This window comes from Triticum aestivum, chromosome 5A (assembly GCF_018294505.1).
Source record: "Triticum aestivum cultivar Chinese Spring chromosome 5A, IWGSC CS RefSeq v2.1, whole genome shotgun sequence".
Taxonomy (NCBI): domain Eukaryota; kingdom Viridiplantae; phylum Streptophyta; class Magnoliopsida; order Poales; family Poaceae; genus Triticum; species Triticum aestivum.
In genome coordinates this window covers 332,347,935-332,366,334 of record NC_057806.1, presented here as the reverse complement: position 1 = coordinate 332,366,334, position 18,400 = coordinate 332,347,935, and the positions used below count along the sequence as shown (strand labels likewise).

Here is an 18,400-nt window from a genome sequence, read left to right as displayed (position 1 = left end):
CATTGGGGGTCAAAGAGCTTCCTTTCTAAGGCGTCAGCACTTCCTTTCTCCGTCTCCCCGTTACTTGTACATTGCATCCGTAACTGGATTTGGCATGGTTACCTCAAGATTTTATTCACTCCGAAATGGTCTCTCCACTTGGTATATGTCTATGCCCAGAGGATTAAGATGGATCTTTAAAGAAAGTTTATATTCCGATGCAAGGAATCGATCGTATCGTATCCATTTCAAGCATATAAATACGTAGCTCACCTATGCAAACTCTCATGCACATTTGAGCTTAATTAGCTAGCTAGCTTTTATTTTCCTTGCGGGAAAATTAGCTAGCTAGCTGGTGACAAGTCTTCCGATCGAGCCGGCGATGAGCACGTCAAGGAATCCGCTGGTCGTCGGGAACATCGTCGGAGAAATCATCGACCACTTTGATGCTTCGGCGGTGCTGAGGCTGTTCTATAACAACCGCGAGATGACCAGTGGGTCTGGGCTGAGGCCGTCGCAGGTGGCCAGGGAGCCGACCGTCCGGATAACTGGCTCCCGGGGGCGCAATGAAACATCACTATACACGCTGGTGAGTCACCGGCCAATTGCATCAATCGATGCTTATTGCGTCCTTTTCGAAAGAAAAGAAAAAACACTTGTCGTGGTTGCTGATGCTCCTTCTGATGCATGTATATGTTACTGCCATGTTTTGTTACTAGGTGATGGTGGATCCTGATGCACCTAGTCCAAGCAACCCTTCCAAAAGGGAGTACCTCCATTGGTACGTACGTGCTAAACTAGAGCTAATCATTAACCAACCATTCATTTTTTCCCATGTCAACCCTAATTTCTTGTATCAGTTGATGCATCATCATACTCCTAAGTCCTAACACAAATATGCCTCCAAGGCTAGTCTAGGATGGTCTCGTTTCTTTTATACTCCTACCACAGACTCCGTGCTTGTTTATCAAGAATAAATTATTCATGCGTCCTTTTCATTTGCTGTGCAGGTTAGTGATGGACATACCGGAAGGAGGTGATGTCAGTCATGGTAAGCGGGCGACTTGGCAGAAATTAATATGGACAAGTCCCATGCATGCACTAACCAGCTGCTGCCACGTTCACTAAGAGGATTGAACATGCATGCATGTGGATTTCGCATTGTACTATTGCAGTATATGTTTAATCATGCGTTAAGTTTTCTTATTACTCTGCTGATGAAACGTGTCAGGAACTGAGGTGGTGGCGTACGAGAGCCCGCAGCCCAAGGCGGGGATCCACCGCCTGGCGTTCATCGTGTTCCGGCAGACGGTGAGGCAGGTGATCTACGCGCCGGGGTGGCGCCCCAACTTCAACACCAGGGATTTCGCGGCGTGCTACTGCCTTGGCGTGCCGGTCGCCGCCGCCTACTTCAACTGCCAGAGGGAGGGCGGCTGCGGTGGCCGGAGGTGCAGCTGAAGTCCACGGCGACAAGGCTGTCCGACCGTCGCCCATCATCGACAACAGGACCCGGTCCGACCTAATTATTGAAGGCAAAGAAAGTATGACATACACATGTACAACGTAGTATAAGTATGCATGCCGTGCATTGTGAGAGAGTGCGTGCGATTGCCAAGATAGAATATTGTGTATGTATTTGTATCTGTGTGTTTTATGGAGCTTATCAACATGACAAGTACTAAGAAGTACTGATATCTCTAATATAATATTTGCGGTACACTGAGGTGATCTTGCTCACATGTTCGGTATATCTCCTTTGCACGCGAAAAAGTGTTCCATATAAGTATCTCATACCTTGTATATTTAAATAGTTAGCCCATAACCGAAAATGCCGTTTGGCGGACGAGCTCTATGCAGCTCGGTATCCTAGTCGTCTATAATCGCATCTAGCAGCTGCACCAACACATTTAATGACATGTATTCGAGCTGGCAAGGATATATGCCACACCGTATTCTATATTTTCGTGCAGTAGCATCCCAGGACTGACGAAAATGCATGGCAGGCTAGTTAGACGTGCCATCGATCCACCCATTATGTGCATGCAGTGCTAGCAGCTAATCCACTCACTGACGAACATGGGCAAGCTCACGCTCCCATGTTCAGAGATAAGCCGATGAGCTAATCGTTTGGAATCCGAACGTTGGGTCTGACGATCAGACCGTTGGGGAAATGCTCTATTTATACCGCCGGAGAACAGCAGCCTAATGCTTCTCCTCCTCTCAGCTCTCATCAGTGAATAGCTTGGAATCGCAGCAATGGCGGCTTCTTCTTCCTCAGTTCGTTCCAGAGATAGACGCCAACACCTGCCGCTCATCATGTGCCCTGATTGCCAGGAGGTCAGGGTGGAGACAAACATCTGCAGCAAAGAAGGGCCGAACGAGGGGAGGCGCTTCTACAAGTGCCCGATTGACAGTGTAAGTTTTCATCAATGTCCACAAGAAGTTCCATGGGAAAATCGATAAATGAAGTCTCACATTGTTGTTTGTGTTTTTTTTGTGGTATGGGGCTGAGCAGGGCCCAGACAAGTGCGGCTGGTTCAGGTGGGAAGATGTTTACGCCGGAATCATTCGGCGGAGGGAAGCTCGCCTGAGGTATGGAGACCCATACGGTGTCCAAGGTTCGAGCCAAGGTATGGCTGGACATGCTACGCAGACGCAGCCGGAGCAGGCACCCGAGATCGTCAGGCAGCAGCGGACTGAACAAGCACAGGCCAGGGGAGGCCGCGACTGTCTCTTCATCTGCCTCATGGTGATCAACATGATCTTCACCCTGACCATCCTTTCACGGGTGTGATGAGCTACTGTCAAGCACCCTATCCGTTCTAATCGTAGACATATGTTTTCCAATTATCCACTGTAATCCTTTCCCTCTAGTTCTAGTTGCGAGTCACTGAGCCTGTTGATTAGGTCGTTAATGGGTCATCGAGTTAGCATGCAAAAGCTTGTCAGTGTATGCTTCAAGTTTATGTTAATTAATAATCAGCTCATCAATGTATGATTATCTGCATCATCGGATGGACACGCTAATCAGTCTGGCCAGCGGAAAAATGTTGACATAGTCAGAGAGAGGCCCCACTTTTTGCTTGACTGGTGATATCTACTTGCTGGACGTAGTAAATTGTGTTGACTAGTCAGGTCGGGTGTTAACTCTGTCGCCAACTGTGCACACAACCACCATCACCCAACAGTAAATAGAACGCGCGCTGAAACTAGAAGGGAGCGGTGCGAGCCATCTCCCCTGCTTTTCTGCCTCGCTCACCGCACGCCATCTCGGCATCTCCTTCCTCCCCCACCAGCGCTGAAGCTTGCATCGTATCCATGGCACCAGCCACTTAAGCAAACGGGTTCAGCCCTGCGAGTCGAGGATTCAAGCAAGAAGAGGAGGCAGTGAGGATTCAAGCAAGAACAGGAGGCAGGTATGTAAAGGCAAATCCAACTCTCTGTATCACACTCGCAGTTGCAAAAACTATTCATCTATAGCAGTAGGGATCCATTGAAATGCTCGAGTTTAGTACGGATTATTATAGAAAGCCATTTGATTTACCAGATCCATCTTGTATTTTCTGTTCAATCTGTAGCGCGCACCTCATCACATCGGCGTCTTCGGCCGGCATGGAAAGCAATGTAGACCTAGAGGCGTCTGATTTACAGGTCACAGATAACTGGGAGTTCGCATCCGCCGTAGGCCCAGGCGCAGTTACATCTAGGATTTCAGTGCAAAAGCCGTGCAACATATTCTCCCAGTTTGGACAGTTCAAGAGGAAGTTGATAGCAGAGATTGGTTTTGAAGGCGTGCTGTCACTCAGGTCCCTGCCGAAGCTGAACCTGAAATTCAGTTCGTTCCTCATGGAGAGGGTGGATGCAGACACATGCGTAATCACCATAGATGAAGGGCGTTCAATCAAGTTCACAGCAGCTGATGTCAACAATGTTTTTGGGCTTCCAGTAGGTGGGAAAAGGATATCAACATATCCATGTGACTTGTCGGAGGCATGCATTGAGTACAAGAAATTTGCAGAAGAGCTTAGTGACAAGGGCACACATAACCTGAAAGCTGCAGAGGCCATACTATTGAAAGACATCCAGGAAGACTCGCCTAGGGTCGCCATAGAGATGTTTAAAATTGCCGCTGTTATTTTTATTTTTGGGCATTTGCTATGTCCTTCGTCGAAGAATGACTACACCAGCGTAGACTACTGGGGTGCACTGAACACAACTTTAGAGATTAGTCAATTTGATTGGTGTGAATTTGTCATCGAGCACCTGTTAAGCGCTGTCCGAAAGCTGAAGACTGATCTTCAGACACGGCACTCAACTATACATCTTGTGGTTGCCATCTGTTCCTACAGGTGAAATGAAATGTGTCCTATTTTTCTTGTTTGTTGCAAAAAAAAATTCTGAAAATGACATGCATTCTGTCGTGATATACCATAGGTCCATGTTGATAAGAGAAGTTCTGAAATTTTTCTTATCACCCCTCATCAGGTTTTTGTGCTCGACAATTTGGACCTGGGTCAGCAAACTCCTCGAGACCCTTCGACGCCCAGGGTCTGTGTTTTCGATTATGACATCACCCGCAAGATGATAGAGGCGCTCAGTTGCAGTCAAGGTGGTGAACCAGCATTTTCAATCTCCAGGGTATGCCTGGGGACTCGCAATTTTTTTTCTATTTTTTTTCCAAGACGATAGGGCCGCTCAGTTGTTTTTCGAGTCATCCTTACTATGCAATCGATGACCACTTTTCTTAACAACGGTTTAGCTCTCGGTCCATTTACATAATGCGGCATCCCTCACCAAACCGGTTGCTCGGCCAGAAGAGCCACATGTTCAGGACACCAGAATCAAATGCTACAAGGTACAATTCAAGCGCGACACCCAACTCAAATAGGCGGGGCACAGCTAGGAAAGGCCCTGCCGACTTTGCAAACCATCTTCGTGCCCGGTATCCGAGCCTTGTAAGTAATCATTTTTCGCACCCTCATCCCAACATCCAACATAATGACCAGCAAATCATTTTCAGTCACTACTTTTTTAACTGCCTGTCCATGTTTTATTCTGCAGTTCTCACACCCAGTAGCAATTTATCTGAGAGAACACAATGCCCGTGTCATGCGCAACATGTTCGAATTGCAGCAGGCATCACACGACGAGATGGTTGCTTTTGCAGACAAGATAATGATTAGTTTAGCCGATGGGTTTTTACCGAGTAACTTCAACACCCCTGGGCATGAAACTCATGCATTGCGAGACATTGCAATTGCTGGTATTGACCCCTGTACTGTTACGTTGTTTTTAGCCTTTTTCGGCCCATTAACCGTGTTAACCAGTTAGCCTTTTTAAAAATATAGATTATTCTACCCGTTAACTGTGTTAACCAGTTTCATGTTGCCCAAATGATCATATAGGTGCATCACATACCCCTATCAATGTCCCACCAATCCGTTCTTTGGGTGCTAGCTTGCCGCCTGCAGTACATGCGGATGGTAAGTGTTTTGTTTTTTTTAGGTTTCCATACAGTGGTTTAGTACCAACACATTTTTTGAGCTCTAGTAAGTGTTCCTGACATCTATTTTCCCTTTTCCGACGACCACTGAATCACCAGCTTGCTCGGCAACTCATTCTAATAGCCACAGTCTAGTGCCTGGGAAGCGCAAGGAGCTAGGTACAACACCATCGAGCAGCCGGCACTCTGTTGGATCAGCTACATCCGGCATACACAGTTTAGTTGTCATGTTTTCTCTTGGCCCATTTTTGGTGTATCCCTTCCTACATACCATCCCATAATCATCAACAATAGTCACTTTTTTATGTGATACGATTCAGGCACGGGTGGACCAAACATGAAGAGAATATGTATCCAGCAGCCCTCATTTGAAGATGACAATGATATTTGTCCTCCATATAGCAAAGGGAAGACAAGTCATTCGCACCGCAATAACCCAGATGCTTCATGCGCTGAATCAAAGGCCGCGGCACAGTTTGCTAGTGATATCATATCAGAGTTAATAATCTTATATGCAGACAAACACCCAGATGGATGCCAAGGCTCGATTACTTTTGGCCAGAGTTTTTATGAACACAATGAGAAAATCCTGCTAGCTGGAGCTAACATGGCACGCGATCCTTGGTCAGCTGGTTCCGTGCCATCCGCCCCGTCAGCAATTGCATGTTCAGCTATAAAGGATTGGTTTGCTAGCACAGCAGAGTGTACATTGTCTAGGTAGTACATCAATCTGTTCTGGAACACTTGTCCATCTGCATCAGATCACCAATTGTGCTCGTCAGACGGTCACTATATATTGAGATTTTTTGCACTTTTTTTAAATGCAGGGTCTGGGTCATCCACAAGTGTCCAAGGCTAATATACATGACCGGGACACACATTGCTGACCAGCTTATTAAGGGCCAACCGATGAGTCATGAGATGTGCGCAGTCATTATGCGGCGGTTCGGCCAGATCGACGCAACGCTAAACTGCGATGAACCTGGGCTGAGGTGGAAAAAATTCATGGAGCCAGACTTTGCTGTAAGACCAGCCACTTGCCAGTTTTATTTATATATACTCCATCGGTTTTCAATGCTCAACATTTTTATCTTTATTAGCTGATTATGTCTAACTCCCCTTTTTTCGTTTTCCTCTTTATTTTTTTGCATGTCCCATGCTCTACGACCTAAAAAAGACCTTTGCTATTGCCGATGGAGAGCTAACAACAATTAGGTCTATCCGGCAACAATTCAAGCAAGATCCCATGTCATTCAAAGTTGCATCCTTTCGTATGGTTAGTTCATCTCTTTTCTGACATGTGTTCTTACCAACCCTAAAGGCACGCCCGGCACCTCTCATGTTTTTGACCACCCATACGATGAGCTAACCCAATTTTACGCATGTTTTATTGAACTTACTCATTTTTTATTCAACAGTTTTATGCTCCTGCCATTCTACCATTGGGGTGGTGCCTATACGCCTTTGATTTCACAAAGAAAAAGATTACCGTTCTAGACCCACTCGTTGGCACGACTGGTTTCAGCAACGAAAGCATCAGGTTGCACGAGTACGCAACCGGGAAAATCCTTGATGGGTTGTTCTTGTGTGCGAGGCACTTCTACTCCAACTGGCCCTACAAAATAGAAAGATGGACCAGGGACTTCCCCATGATCATGGAGGACAATTTTACTAGGTTTTTTATTTTTTCCCTTTTACTACTTGCACGGTCACCTATGTAGATTATTTTCAGATTCACACATGTTTTTTCATGCATTTTTTGTACAAAAAATGTCCAGCTGAAACCTTTTTTTCTTATGTCTTATGTGCACAGCGAGGAATCTGGGCTTTGTGTGACTTTCTTATCCAAAATTTTCGATGGTGAGAAGCTCGTGAAGTCACTAAACAAGGTACGCCCATCACAATCAGGACTCTTTTTGCAGCCATTTATTTTTTCGTGCAATTTATCATCCAGCATGAACGTTTTTTTGTTGGATTTCTTTTTTTGCTCACAAGAAAACTTGGAGTTGCACCGACACACCCTCCTGTATGACGTCATGCGACTAAAGGACAACATCTCGCTCGTCCCATCGGATGTACTTGAATTCATCAAGACCTCGTTCCATGTTCTCTAAGCATGACTTCATGCAATGTGCTTACGATCACTCGCGCGTCACCCTCGCGAAGGCACCACAACAGATTTTACGACATATCAGCATGTATCCATGATAAATTGGCGCACCTTTAAATCTTTGCTACCATCCTCACCCCCAACATGTTCCATCATGCCCCCCCCCCCCCCCCCCCCCCCCGTGGCCGACTTTGACTAGTTTAATATTATCAGACTTTGTTATTGCAACCATTCTTGTTGCACCCGCTGTGTTAGTTGTTTTTTTTCGCAATTTCCGTATGGTACGTGGTGCGTTCCAACGTCAATATCCATGATCCAGTGGCGGGTTCGGCACCACGCCCAAAATGCATGATGTTTGCGCTCCTGCTGAAGCTCCCTGTGCGTGGGGTGGGTTGCAAGTGGGGAGGGCGGGCCACGAATGTCATTGTTCTAGCAGAATTTTTCGTTGCCACAATGAAAATCTTTCACCAGTGTCCATGAAAGAAGTTTTTCTTTGGAAAAACGCCTTTTCCCCCTTGATTCCAATGTTTACCACAATGTCTTTTTTAGTAATTATTCACATCAGGTAGCATTTGAGCTCGGGATCGAAATCCCTTTTCCGTTAAATCGCTGATTACCCACCCAATTGCTTTTCCAGGACATTGTAGCACCCCTCCCCCCTAGTTGATATGCTTGGGTATTAGACGTCCACCGAAGTTTCCAAATCACATACCAGGGATTTTATTGAAATTTGGTCCATAATGGGAAACTTTCGTCAATGACCAAAATAAACTTTTTTATTAGTCATTTTACTTTACTTTTTTTCCCAACCCTAATGTTTATCACAAACTTTTTTAGTATTTTTTCTGCACCAATGAGCATTTGAACGTATTGGAGGCAAGTGTCATTGTTTTAGCAGATTTTTTTTCTGCCACCAATGAAAATCTTTCACCAATGTCCATAAAAGAAGTTTTTTAATTTGGAAAAATGTTTTCCCCCTCGATTCCAATGTTTACCACCATGTTTTTTTACTAATTATTCACATCAGTGAGCATTTGATCTCGGGATCGAAATTCCTATCCCGGTAAATTCTTCGTCGTTGGTTCTCTGCTGCGGTGGAGCATACGATCCATGTTGAGGTTGCTCAATTTGTCTTTGGCTGCGCCGCGTCTCGGCGGTCATCTATCGTCCTACTGGATTTGCCACATGGTCTCATCTTCTTTTTTGGCATCTGTAGTGTTAGGGGCGATTACCCCGAAATATCCAATTATCCACCCAATTGCTTTACCAGGACATTGTAGCACCCCCCTAGTTGATATGTTTGGCTATTAGACGTCCACTGAAGTTTCCAAATCACAGCCTAGGAATTTTCTTGAATGTTTTGCCCATAATGGTAAACTTTCGACCATGACCAAAATAAACTATCTTATATTTATTTTACTTTACTATTATTCTCCCAATTCCCATGTTTATCACAAACTTACTTTTCTACCCCAATGAGCATTCGAGCCTGGGAATTGGAGGCGAGTGTCATTGTTTTATTAAAAACAAAAATTGCCACCAATGAAATTCCTTCATCACTGTCCATAAAGCAGCTTTTTAAATTGGAAAATCGCTCTATTTCCCCTTTGATACTGACGTTGTACTATAATTTTTTTACTAATTATTCTCAACATGGAGCATTTGAGCTCGGCATCGAAACCCCTTTTCCGGTAAATCATCCGCCGCTGGTTCTACGTTGAGGTTGCTCAATTTGTCTTGACTTTTTTGCCTATAATGGGAAACCTTCGTCAATGTCCAAAATAAAATATTTTATTATTTATTTTACTTTACCTTTTTCTCCCAATTTACATGTTTATCACAAAGTTTTCAGTAATTTTCTTCAGCAATTGATGAGCATATTGGAAGCCGCAACACCTTTTAAGGTAAATGTTTTTTGTTGTCAATTCCATGTTTGCCTCCATCACAACGACGCGATGTTCCCTTCGAGTGTTCTGAACAAAACACGCGATGTTCCCTTCGCAATACACTTGCACTAAAATAACCACCTAAATATAACTTGTACCAATGGAAATTATTTGTGAGGAAAACTTATAGGTGTAGAAGTGTGCTGCACTTGTTGACATCCTATATACCAGAAGTGTTGCGCCATGGTCACCGATTTTGCTTCACTTGTCCATCCATCTAAAAAATGTTACAAATGGTCATCACACACTTCCACTGCCCTTTGCATGGCCAAACATCCTGTCCCATATACTGTCCAAGATAAGATAGGTATGTTTTCGTTTTGAAAATCTCTAGTTTTTCCATTAGATTTGACTGATCAACTCACATGCATTCGCATGAAAGGCACCCTTTGGCATAACCCTAGGCAATTCAGATACCTGATAATATAATTTTAAGGCATCATATGGATGTCCAAGACATTACACACCAGTAGTTCAAGCGATAAGTTGAGAATGCGGCAGGCAAGGTAAGCCTCAAATATTACAAACGGGGAGTTCTTAAACTAGTGTTCAGCAGGCACAATTACTACTAATATGTCTGGTCTTTAATACAAGCTTGCATAAATGGGGGATAGATGTGCTTCCGCAAGTTGCATTGAAGACAAATCAGCCACACTAGTCGAGCAACCTTAGTTAGGAAAGCTCACTCTTTCCAGGCAGGCCGATGTGCAAAATGTTCGCACCAATTTTATTCAAGTCCAGATTTCAAGACGGTTAGCATAAAGCCAGGCTTCTTGCCAACGTTGCCCCTTGTCAACATCACGTCGTAAAACATCCTTTTGCGCAGAACGACCAGGCCATCCTGTTAGTTGCCGCATCGAAACAAGACAAGACAAATTAGGGGAAAATGTTGTTGTGAAATCAAGATGGAAGGTAAAACAAACAATCTGCAAACGGAGGCATACGTCATCGATGTCTTCTACAAGGTGTTCTCCAGTGAAGAACTTGGCATAGTGGAAGATGTAAATCCCGGACTCCTCTCTGAAACCATGACAAAATTACAGGAAAGAAGGGTTGTTAATCTACCAGCATGTCTTGCATCAAACAATAGAACAGAGGAGTATGCACTCACATAGAGCAAGGGACATGCATCCCCTGGTTGTACTCAATGTCACATTCAGCCCTGTTGATAGTGAACCCATCTGCCAGCGTTTGGCCAACCAGCTTGAGTCCTTCGAGCAACAGCTCTGCATTTTGAGCATGGAGCCTAGCCAACATGTCTATATCCTGGAGATTATGAACTGGGTCAAGTACTATCAGTACTTTTCCTAGCCTATCGAACGTGTACAGGCACCATGCCCTTGAATCTTCCAGCAACACAGGTGCCATTATCTACAAAACAACAAACAACGAAACCAAGTAGTGAATTAGTGAGAAATAGCGGCCAACCTAGTATGACTTGATTTACAAGCACAGAACAGCAAACATGAGAAAGTAGATTGCAGGCGCTCACCAGGCGGCACATCTTGATAGAGTATGCCAGTTTCTCTGGCAAGAACATACTAACGGCAGTTTCCATATCATACTCTCCTGGAGTGTGAGGAATTGAACCTGAAGACAATAGCAACATGCATAGAAATTCTTTTAGGAGTAGCCTAGTATAAGAACAACAACAAGTTTATTGTTTGATGAAACTAACCGCAAAGTTAGCCAATGTCAAACAGCGCCACACAGGCTGCCCTGTTCCTTGCATCATATCAACTTCCTTCTCGTTGAACATCCTAATGCCAGCGTCTACTGTGTAGTAAGTCATGGTTCCATTTTCGCGGAAACTCTGCACCATCTTTGTACCATCAATAAATAGTTCCCACAGCACGTTATGCATAAACCAGTCCCTGCCAGACACAAATATGGGCGTCAATAACAAGAATTATGTTATTTTTCAGGATTATTTAGATGCATTTTTTCCAATCCTTGGTTGTAAGGCTGGATCATTATGATATGTGCAGCGAGAACTTACATGAACAACTCATCATTGCGGCAAGCCAATGCTTCCTGATAGAAATTGACCCAACGAAATGCAACTGGCTCATCATGGGCCACACCAAGCTGGAATGGGGACAACCCAAAAGCTACATTGTCTGGTTGAGCAGGAGCAGCAACAGCAGGAGCTACATCCAATGGAGCTTGAACTCCAGGACCAGCCACAGCAGGTGCTGCAAACAAACGCATACCAGTAAATAAATCTATGGTTTTTTTGCTGTTGCAGCAAGTTCTCTTGAAATGTTGCTTTAGCATACCAACCAAGCAATGCCCTTTACCTGGTGATTCATCAAAGCTTGGCCCACCAATTGCTAGGTTGCATCTTGGACTGTTAGCTGACAGCCGTCTGATCTGGCGAGGAGTTTCATAATTTGAAGAAATCTGATGGTAGTTTGCATTCCCGGAGAGATCACTGTCGTCCACATCAACAATATCATCATCACTGCTGCTTGTAGTATCATCTGCATTTTTTAGAAAATAGGATATCGCAATCTATGCAAAAAATGTTTGCTTAGACATCTCGTCTAGTATCGATGGTTTATAACCTGAAGAACTATCATCGCTGCTATATTCAGTTGACGGACGCCTAAAGGCCAGAGGCATGGGTGCCTGCACTGCACTCCCACCATGATGGTTGCTGCCGCCAGATGCTAAAACACAAAAGAGATATATTTTTTCACCACTGACCATAGTTGCAGCAGAATGCGACCAATACTAATGCGTCAGGCAAAGTAAGCCTTAATTTTTACAAACGGGAAGCTGAAACAAAAAAGATACATTTTTTCATCACTGGCCATAGTTGCAGCAGAATGCAACCGAAAATAATGCACATCACAAGGCCAGATGCGATCTGGGCAGTTTTTTTACATGATACCATCTTTGGACATACATTTGACACCATCTGCTTGTAGCTGGCAAGGAATCAATGTCTGGTCACATTTTTGTCTATCTAAACAATCTATAAATGGCGGCAACATGTGACGCAAATCTAGATGAAAGTTCACCTTCGACTGAAACCAACGCAGGCTCACCATTGCCGGCTTCCACGCCAACCCCAGCATTAGCATGTCCGTCATGCGCCGCTGGATGCAGTTCAAAAGCACACAGAGTTGATGTCAAGTTATGCAATACAGCCAACATTCATGTCTCATGCATGATCATTTTCATACCCCAAAATATGCATTTTTTAGTATTTTCCCATAAATATTCTTGCATCCCCCCCATGCCAATAGTTTATATCGAAAACTGGGACCAGTGATGTACATAGATAGTACCCTCACTAGTAGGTGCTCCCGGCTCGCCATTGTTGCCTTCCATGCCTGATTCAATGTGTGCGCCTGGAGAAATAGGAAGAACACCAATGGCATGTTAGGTCAGCCCAGCTATGCGATGTTGCAAAATAGAAATGAAATTCATTCAGGTAATGAAGGGCAAAAACATCTAACCTGTCTGGATGTTTAAGTTGCTGATTGCCGTCCTCTGTATAGCAGATGCTGTTGTGCGTGCCATAGCAACCATGTCCTCTCTCCCTACAAAACAACAAGCATGCGAAATATCACTAGGATGCAAAGGAAGGCGATTTGTTGTGCTCGTCATAGGTTGACAGTATTTGTTGTGCTCGTCAGCAAAATGGCACCATGCATGTTTTTGTTTATTTTTCTTTTATTCCCTTTTTCCCTGTTTTAGATTGCACAAGAAAAGTTCTACAAACGCCCTGTCACCCTGCTACCACACTAAAAGAAATATATTTTTCAGCAATGGAAACTTACAGCTATTTTTATCTAAGATGCAACACAGATATTGAAAAAACTAGAACAAAATCCACAGATCACAGACCTTGATCCCCTGGAGGGAGCGACAAGAACCTCTCAGAAGCATTCCTCCACCATTCTGCACCATCTGTACCAGGGCCGTATGACAATAAGTGCAATATTTCAGCCACAAACATGTCAAGCATCTCTTCCAGTTCTTTTTGGCGTCGCTCGCTCGCCATGTTCGCTATCTCCTCCATCTTTGCTTTCTTCTGGAGATCTAGTATGCGGAATGATTCTTGCATGCACTCTAAATCTTTATCATCACCAAGCTTAGTTCTTTCCAAAGTCAGAGACAAGGCCGCAGCCGCAGCGCGGGTGATCTGTGTCAAGGAAATCCAATCAAGGCGATGTGAGAGTCAGGGAAACCAATCTCGCATGATAAATAAGTTTCACAAGCACATCAATCACTGGCAGACGGGGAACAAGGCGCGGTGGGTGGAATATGAACTACCTGCGCGTTGAGCCTACGACGAGCATCACTTGCTCCATCAGCAGGGTGTGAGGATGACCCAGCACCCAAGTCTGGCGATGCTGGGGCAGCATGGGGCCGAGGCAAAGGGTTTTGGGCTGCTTCGTCGCCCCCAATCTGCACATCCATCATTCTATTAGCAAAAGAAAACTCCCACAAAAAATGCTCAGCACATCACAAGATGACTTTCCCCTTACCGCAAGCATGCCGCCAAGGAAAAAATGAGTCGGGAAGTGCTTGGCCAACATGGTTTTCATCAGTGAAGATCCATAAATGGCGATTCGTGGCCCAGGAAGGCTCTCAAGGGCGTCAACACCATGCTCCTTGGCGTCCAAGAAGAGCAACTACAAAAGAGGACAGCCATGCCAAAAGAAGCAGTATCACTCATGAGAATAGATAGTAATTTTTTTGCTGGTTGTAGTACAGGAGAAGTAAAACTTGTACGCACCAGGGGGACCATGAGGCATCCCAGAAGCACAACATTACTCGGGTGGTGCGGCAACGCTTCCCTGATTGCCCTCGCACCCTCATGGAGGACGTCCACAACCAGGTTACAGAAGTCAAACTCGGCTATACGGTCTGGGTTTTCAACAACAGGAAGCAACTCATCTGGAACACGAGCCGAGGTTGGTCGTGGGGCTAGGAAGACTGCACCGGCATACAGTGTGTATGCTGCCAACAGCTTCCGTTCCCTTGTAGCATCTACCTCCCCAACCATGGCCTCCTCTAGGATAGCTAACACCCTCTGGGCCGGAACATTGCTTGATCTAGCTATACCCGTGCTAAGAAGAGCAAGAACCCTAGTCAAGGCTGCAGGCCTGCTCGGTGGCTTACCCAATGGGATGCGTATGCCGCCTTCCTCCAAACCTAGGACTCTAGCACACGCGCGAGCATCTATTGGCACAAACACATCATCCCCTGCATCTAGCAACATAGTGTCGGGGTCTATGCGTGACAAGAGCCAGAGTGCACGCTGCCTATCAACATTCCCTATATGCCTAAGTTGAAGAAGCCCACCCAAACCAGTTCTACGAAGAAGGTTCATGCGCTCACTGCTCCAGTTGTTGGTCGCCCCGATGAGGTTTTGCGGGGCGTACGAACTCTGAATGTGCGTCCCTCTGGCAACACACCTCGCCGCCGCTCCCGCTCCAGTTGTCGGCATGGGTGGCGTCGAGTATGAGGTCAGCAGCCGCATGGCAGCGGCTTCCCGGGCCTGCTGCCGCAATGAACTGCGTGAACGCTTCATCGGAGTGTGGCTCTGTTTCACAAGGCAGAGACGGCAACATTAAGGTAGGAAAACAAGAAAAGAGGGAGTACAGATCTAGCGCAGGGAGCGAAAATGCATGGGATTGCAAAGTTCGTGAGGAGAAGGAGGCTCACCTCGGGCCACCACTGGTCGTCTTCTTCAACGCTACCGGGTTTTGAATCACTCCGTGTCTCTGGATGCGATGGTGGTGGAAGAGGAAGGAAACTAGAGCAGAAGCGAGTGGAGGGAGGAGTGGTGAGGGGGGAATGGCGTGTGAGAGGAGAACGAGCCAGCCGCCCGCCTTTTATGACCCCCCTCGCACTCATGATGGTCCCACTGGCCAGCCACACGCACCAGGGGGAGAGAGGCAGTATCTTTGTTTTCATTTTCTCTAATGGTTCGATACCTTCTCATTAAACCACGCTGCGGTGGCAGGACATTTGCAGGCACATCGATCAGTGAGCTGTGATCGCCCACTCATTTTTTAAGCATTCTTGCTTACTCGTTTACGTAATCTAATTTTTCGTTTTGTTTCTTTGCGGCCCAAAACACATGCGGCATGCGTCTCCCTTCTTTTTTAATGCATGGTGCATGGTAATTAGGAAAGTAACGATGGATGCACTACAAACTGAATGGCCTCAGAGCAGCTAGGTCATTACACTAACAGTTTCATCAGCAGGGAGCAGTGAACACGCACGTCGATCAACCAGCCATGCATGGGATACGAGGGAGGATCACCGATTTTTGGAGGCCGCACATCACACAACACAAAAGAAAAACATCCAAAAATAGCAAGGTTGAGGGCTGATTGGTCGAACAGTTCTTTTGATTGGAAGTGGCAACGAGTAGTTGAATACGTAGTACATGCTGAATGATTTTTTGCTCACACTAGAAACTGCCAACACACACGCGACTGACTAAGCACACCAAACACAGACTTCAACCGCTCACTAATTATACCTAGACGACTAATGTCAAACCAACCTGGATTTTTTGAGCGGGGGGCTCGTCACTTCTTCATCTTCGCAACAGGAACCCGGCCGGGCGTCACCGACCCGCGAGGACGCACCGCTCGACGCACAACTTTCTGTAGGAGCAGTCTCGATCAGCATGACCATGGGGTTGAAGTCACCGTACCCTTCAACAGGATTAGCATCTTCAGCCCACCTGCATGCAGGCGCAAATGGAAAAACATCAATCCTTATCACTCACGCAAAAAACAACGAAAAGGCAAGGGAATAACAATGTTTTCGGAACATAGACCGTACTAGGGGCAGAGTGGTGTTGCCATGGACGATGCCATTGATGTCTGTTGTAGCTGACGCGCTGTTTTCCGCTCCCAGAACCACGCCACTCGACGCATGTTCGCCCAAACCCTTCATATAGATGCCACATCTACATGTTAATCCGGTGGTCTTGAAAAAAAAACTCGCCTAAATCAGACAAGACTAACCTCTTGCTCGGTCAGGCTAACATCGGAGACAGCCGTTACGCCGGATGTAGCGCTACGATCAGCATGGGGAGGAGACATGCCTTTGCTTGGAGCTGAGCGCGGTTTTTGCAAGTCGATCTGGTTGAGAGGCTAAGCGAGAGCTTTCTGGTTTGAGTTGCTGTTTGCTCGGGCATCCACCCACTTATGTAGGCGACTGGAAAACCCTTGGAACCATCGCTTTCCCTCCCAAACAAATTTCAAAAAAATTTGAATGAGGGGGGTGACGTATACATATCTTGCTTAGCAAATATTCAAATTTTCCAGCCGGGCATGTCACGAAGCACATACTTATAGCTCACCTAACCAAACCTGCCGCTCGCAGTGCATACCAGTTTTGGAGTAAATCGATACCCCCCATTCATGGCAAATCCATGGAAAGATTTTACTCAGCTACCGTGTCGCACGCGTCTCCGCCCTGGAGCACATGTTCACAGCCTCCCATGGTCAATGCTCATGCCTTGTCACTTCAGCTCAGCAGCTACATCTAGTTTAGCCGCCATAGGCATCCATCGAGTGCGCAGTACAAATCACATCGACGGGCGGCCATAACAGACGACACGACAAGTGGTGTTTCTCATCTACTCGGTCAGCTGAGCACACCCAAAGTCCAAAGACCGGTGGAGCATCTTTAATTACTGCGTGTGTCCGGCGCAGAGACCCAAATACTCTCACGAGAAAATTTGGACTAGAGAGGATTTGCAGCTATGCCATACGTCCGCTGTACCAAAAATTATCCATCCGGTGACCATTTGAGAATAATTTTCACATTATATATGTATTAAAAAAATAATTTTTTTGGACGCACATCATTGTTTTACCCTTTTTTACGGGGTATGCTTTGATTTCCACAGTTACATTCTTCCCGTTTTTCATTTTTTGCCCGCACACATTTTTTCCCACACCCCCCTCCATGTCTAGCTAGAGAAACGCCTTGTCCAATTTTTTGCGACAAACCAGCTTGTACTCCTCTGGTTTATCATTCTCTTTTTTACTAGTCACAATCCCGTTAACCGGCACAATATCTAACAATAAGCCATAGCCAGCTAACGCGAGAACAAATCCCTAAACCCACGCATCTAGATACTAAAACCCTAAACCGTACCTCTAAACCGTCGAACTAGGGGGTGGCAGGTCGTGAAGGTTGATGGGAATTAGAAGCACACAGAGGGAGAAGGGAAAGCGGTGGTGCGTCGATGAGGACCTGCCCAGCCACTACCTAGGTCATCAAGAGGGAACCATAATAGCAGGAGGCAGCATGTGGAAGGCTAAACCGTAGCCATTTGGACTCCAGAAGCGTTTGTGTGGTTTATGGGCCAAATAACCAGTCAATCAATTTTTCCTACGCCCACCATAATGTGGCACAAAATGGTTTAATCTGGACCGACAACTTGAAATTGGTCTAACACACCACTTACGTGGTTCCGTTGGAGGTTTTAATCGGTACAACACGGCATCTTTGAATCGGCCTGGTATATCAATGTGACGAATAGGCGTTATTCGTTTTTCATTCGCCCACCCAATCACTAGCGGTTAATTGTCCAGAACTATTTTTTAATCGGGTGTTTCTGTTTGCACGGTGATAGTAATGTTGACCAAGGTAGAATAAAGCAATTTCGGAACCAGCTGCAGAAATTAAAACCCTAACCATCAGAAAACAAGGCTAAGGTCTTGTTATTTAGGGACGGGAGGGGCTGGGATGGTTTGTGGGCCAAATATCCAGTCTATCGCTTTTACCTACGCCCACCATAATGTGGCACAAAATGGTCATTCCGGAGTGACAAACCGGGGAATTGATCTAACTCACCACTAGCTACTAAAC

At 45.6% G+C, this 18,400-nt stretch overlaps 5 protein-coding genes and 1 long non-coding RNA gene across 12 annotated transcripts; 4 read left to right on the top strand and 2 right to left on the bottom strand.

The window, feature by feature from the left end:
- Positions 1-285: 285 nt before the first annotated feature.
- LOC123106887 (protein FLOWERING LOCUS T-like) lies at positions 286-1,642 on the top strand. The gene is made up of 4 exons (XM_044528923.1): positions 286-568; positions 699-760; positions 990-1,030; positions 1,211-1,642. Exons 1-4 carry the CDS (start codon positions 362-364, stop codon positions 1,435-1,437), a joined length of 537 nt encoding a protein of 178 aa, XP_044384858.1. The 5' UTR covers positions 286-361; the 3' UTR covers positions 1,438-1,642.
- Positions 1,643-2,204: 562 nt separating this feature from the next.
- LOC123106886 (uncharacterized) lies at positions 2,205-3,066 on the top strand. The gene is made up of 2 exons (XM_044528922.1): positions 2,205-2,394; positions 2,495-3,066. The coding sequence occupies exons 1-2, from the start codon at positions 2,236-2,238 to the stop codon at positions 2,771-2,773; spliced, it is 438 nt and encodes a 145-aa protein (XP_044384857.1). The 5' UTR covers positions 2,205-2,235; the 3' UTR covers positions 2,774-3,066.
- Positions 3,067-3,151: 85 nt separating this feature from the next.
- LOC123103227 (uncharacterized) lies at positions 3,152-4,618 on the top strand. Its single transcript, XM_044524744.1, has 3 exons — positions 3,152-3,395; positions 3,558-4,328; positions 4,465-4,618. The coding sequence occupies exons 2-3, from the start codon at positions 3,592-3,594 to the stop codon at positions 4,562-4,564; spliced, it is 837 nt and encodes a 278-aa protein (XP_044380679.1). The 5' UTR covers positions 3,152-3,395; positions 3,558-3,591; the 3' UTR covers positions 4,565-4,618.
- Positions 4,619-4,744: 126 nt separating this feature from the next.
- LOC123103225 (uncharacterized) lies at positions 4,745-16,086 on the top strand. Of its 6 annotated transcripts, XM_044524740.1 has the most exons (11): positions 4,745-4,934; positions 5,041-5,242; positions 5,385-5,462; positions 5,582-5,698; positions 5,803-6,199; positions 6,310-6,505; positions 6,660-6,758; positions 6,901-7,157; positions 7,296-7,371; positions 9,458-9,496; positions 11,464-11,671. In XM_044524740.1, the coding sequence occupies exons 1-11, from the start codon at positions 4,758-4,760 to the stop codon at positions 11,515-11,517; spliced, it is 1,692 nt and encodes a 563-aa protein (XP_044380675.1). In that variant the 5' UTR covers positions 4,745-4,757; the 3' UTR covers positions 11,518-11,671. The 6 variants fall into 6 exon arrangements, with proteins under 6 accessions (XP_044380675.1, XP_044380674.1, XP_044380678.1 ...); XM_044524739.1 differs by lacking the exons at positions 9,458-9,496; positions 11,464-11,671 and adding an exon at positions 15,769-16,086; XM_044524743.1 differs by lacking the exon at positions 9,458-9,496 and having other exon boundaries at positions 11,527-11,662.
- Positions 9,978-15,494, bottom strand: LOC123103224 (uncharacterized). Of its 2 annotated transcripts, XM_044524735.1 has the most exons (16): positions 15,224-15,494; positions 14,292-15,101; positions 14,041-14,187; positions 13,826-13,960; positions 13,397-13,694; positions 13,006-13,089; positions 12,835-12,897; positions 12,565-12,642; positions 12,106-12,210; positions 11,839-12,021; positions 11,538-11,733; positions 11,217-11,412; positions 11,031-11,128; positions 10,650-10,909; positions 10,483-10,558; positions 9,978-10,379 (listed from the first exon to the last, which is right to left on the bottom strand). In XM_044524735.1, coding segments are annotated over exons 1-14 (2,646 nt in total). In that variant the 5' UTR covers positions 15,476-15,494; the 3' UTR covers positions 9,978-10,379; positions 10,483-10,558; positions 10,650-10,908. The 2 variants fall into 2 exon arrangements, with proteins under 2 accessions (XP_044380670.1, XP_044380671.1); XM_044524736.1 differs by lacking the exons at positions 9,978-10,379; positions 10,483-10,558; positions 10,650-10,909; ... (1 more) ...; positions 11,217-11,412; positions 11,538-11,733 and having other exon boundaries at positions 12,824-12,897; positions 15,224-15,490.
- LOC123103226 (uncharacterized) lies at positions 16,043-16,687 on the bottom strand. The gene is made up of 3 exons (XR_006449695.1): positions 16,543-16,687; positions 16,358-16,465; positions 16,043-16,256 (listed from the first exon to the last, which is right to left on the bottom strand). It is a non-coding gene; the product is annotated as an uncharacterized lncRNA (long non-coding RNA).
- Between the last annotated feature and the right edge of the window lie 1,713 nt (positions 16,688-18,400).

Excerpts from the sequence above, each read along its gene's own strand:
- LOC123103224 (XM_044524735.1), bottom strand. The coding sequence starts at position 15,475 with ATGAAAACAAAGATACTGCCTCTCTCCCCCTGGTGCGTGTGGCTGGCC. Across the intron at positions 12,898-13,005 it reads CAACTTAAACATCCAGACAG|GCGCACACATTGAATCAGGC; the intron begins GTTAGATGTTTT and ends CTATTTCTCCAG. Across the intron at positions 11,413-11,537 it reads CGCAATGATGAGTTGTTCAT|GGACTGGTTTATGCATAACG; the intron begins GTAAGTTCTCGC and ends TGTGTCTGGCAG.
- LOC123103227 (XM_044524744.1), top strand. The coding sequence starts at position 3,592 with ATGGAAAGCAATGTAGACCTAGAGGCGTCTGATTTACAGGTCACAGAT. Across the intron at positions 4,329-4,464 it reads GTTGCCATCTGTTCCTACAG|GTTTTTGTGCTCGACAATTT; the intron begins GTGAAATGAAAT and ends ACCCCTCATCAG.
- LOC123106886 (XM_044528922.1), top strand. The coding sequence starts at position 2,236 with ATGGCGGCTTCTTCTTCCTCAGTTCGTTCCAGAGATAGACGCCAACAC. Across the intron at positions 2,395-2,494 it reads ACAAGTGCCCGATTGACAGT|GGCCCAGACAAGTGCGGCTG; the intron begins GTAAGTTTTCAT and ends GGGGCTGAGCAG.
- LOC123106887 (XM_044528923.1), top strand. The coding sequence starts at position 362 with ATGAGCACGTCAAGGAATCCGCTGGTCGTCGGGAACATCGTCGGAGAA. Across the intron at positions 569-698 it reads AAACATCACTATACACGCTG|GTGATGGTGGATCCTGATGC; the intron begins GTGAGTCACCGG and ends TTTTGTTACTAG. Across the intron at positions 1,031-1,210 it reads AGGAGGTGATGTCAGTCATG|GAACTGAGGTGGTGGCGTAC; the intron begins GTAAGCGGGCGA and ends GAAACGTGTCAG.
- LOC123103225 (XM_044524737.1), top strand. The coding sequence starts at position 4,758 with ATGCGGCATCCCTCACCAAACCGGTTGCTCGGCCAGAAGAGCCACATG. Across the intron at positions 5,463-5,581 it reads GCCTGCAGTACATGCGGATG|CTTGCTCGGCAACTCATTCT; the intron begins GTAAGTGTTTTG and ends CTGAATCACCAG. Across the intron at positions 5,699-5,802 it reads AGCTACATCCGGCATACACA|GCACGGGTGGACCAAACATG; the intron begins GTTTAGTTGTCA and ends GATACGATTCAG.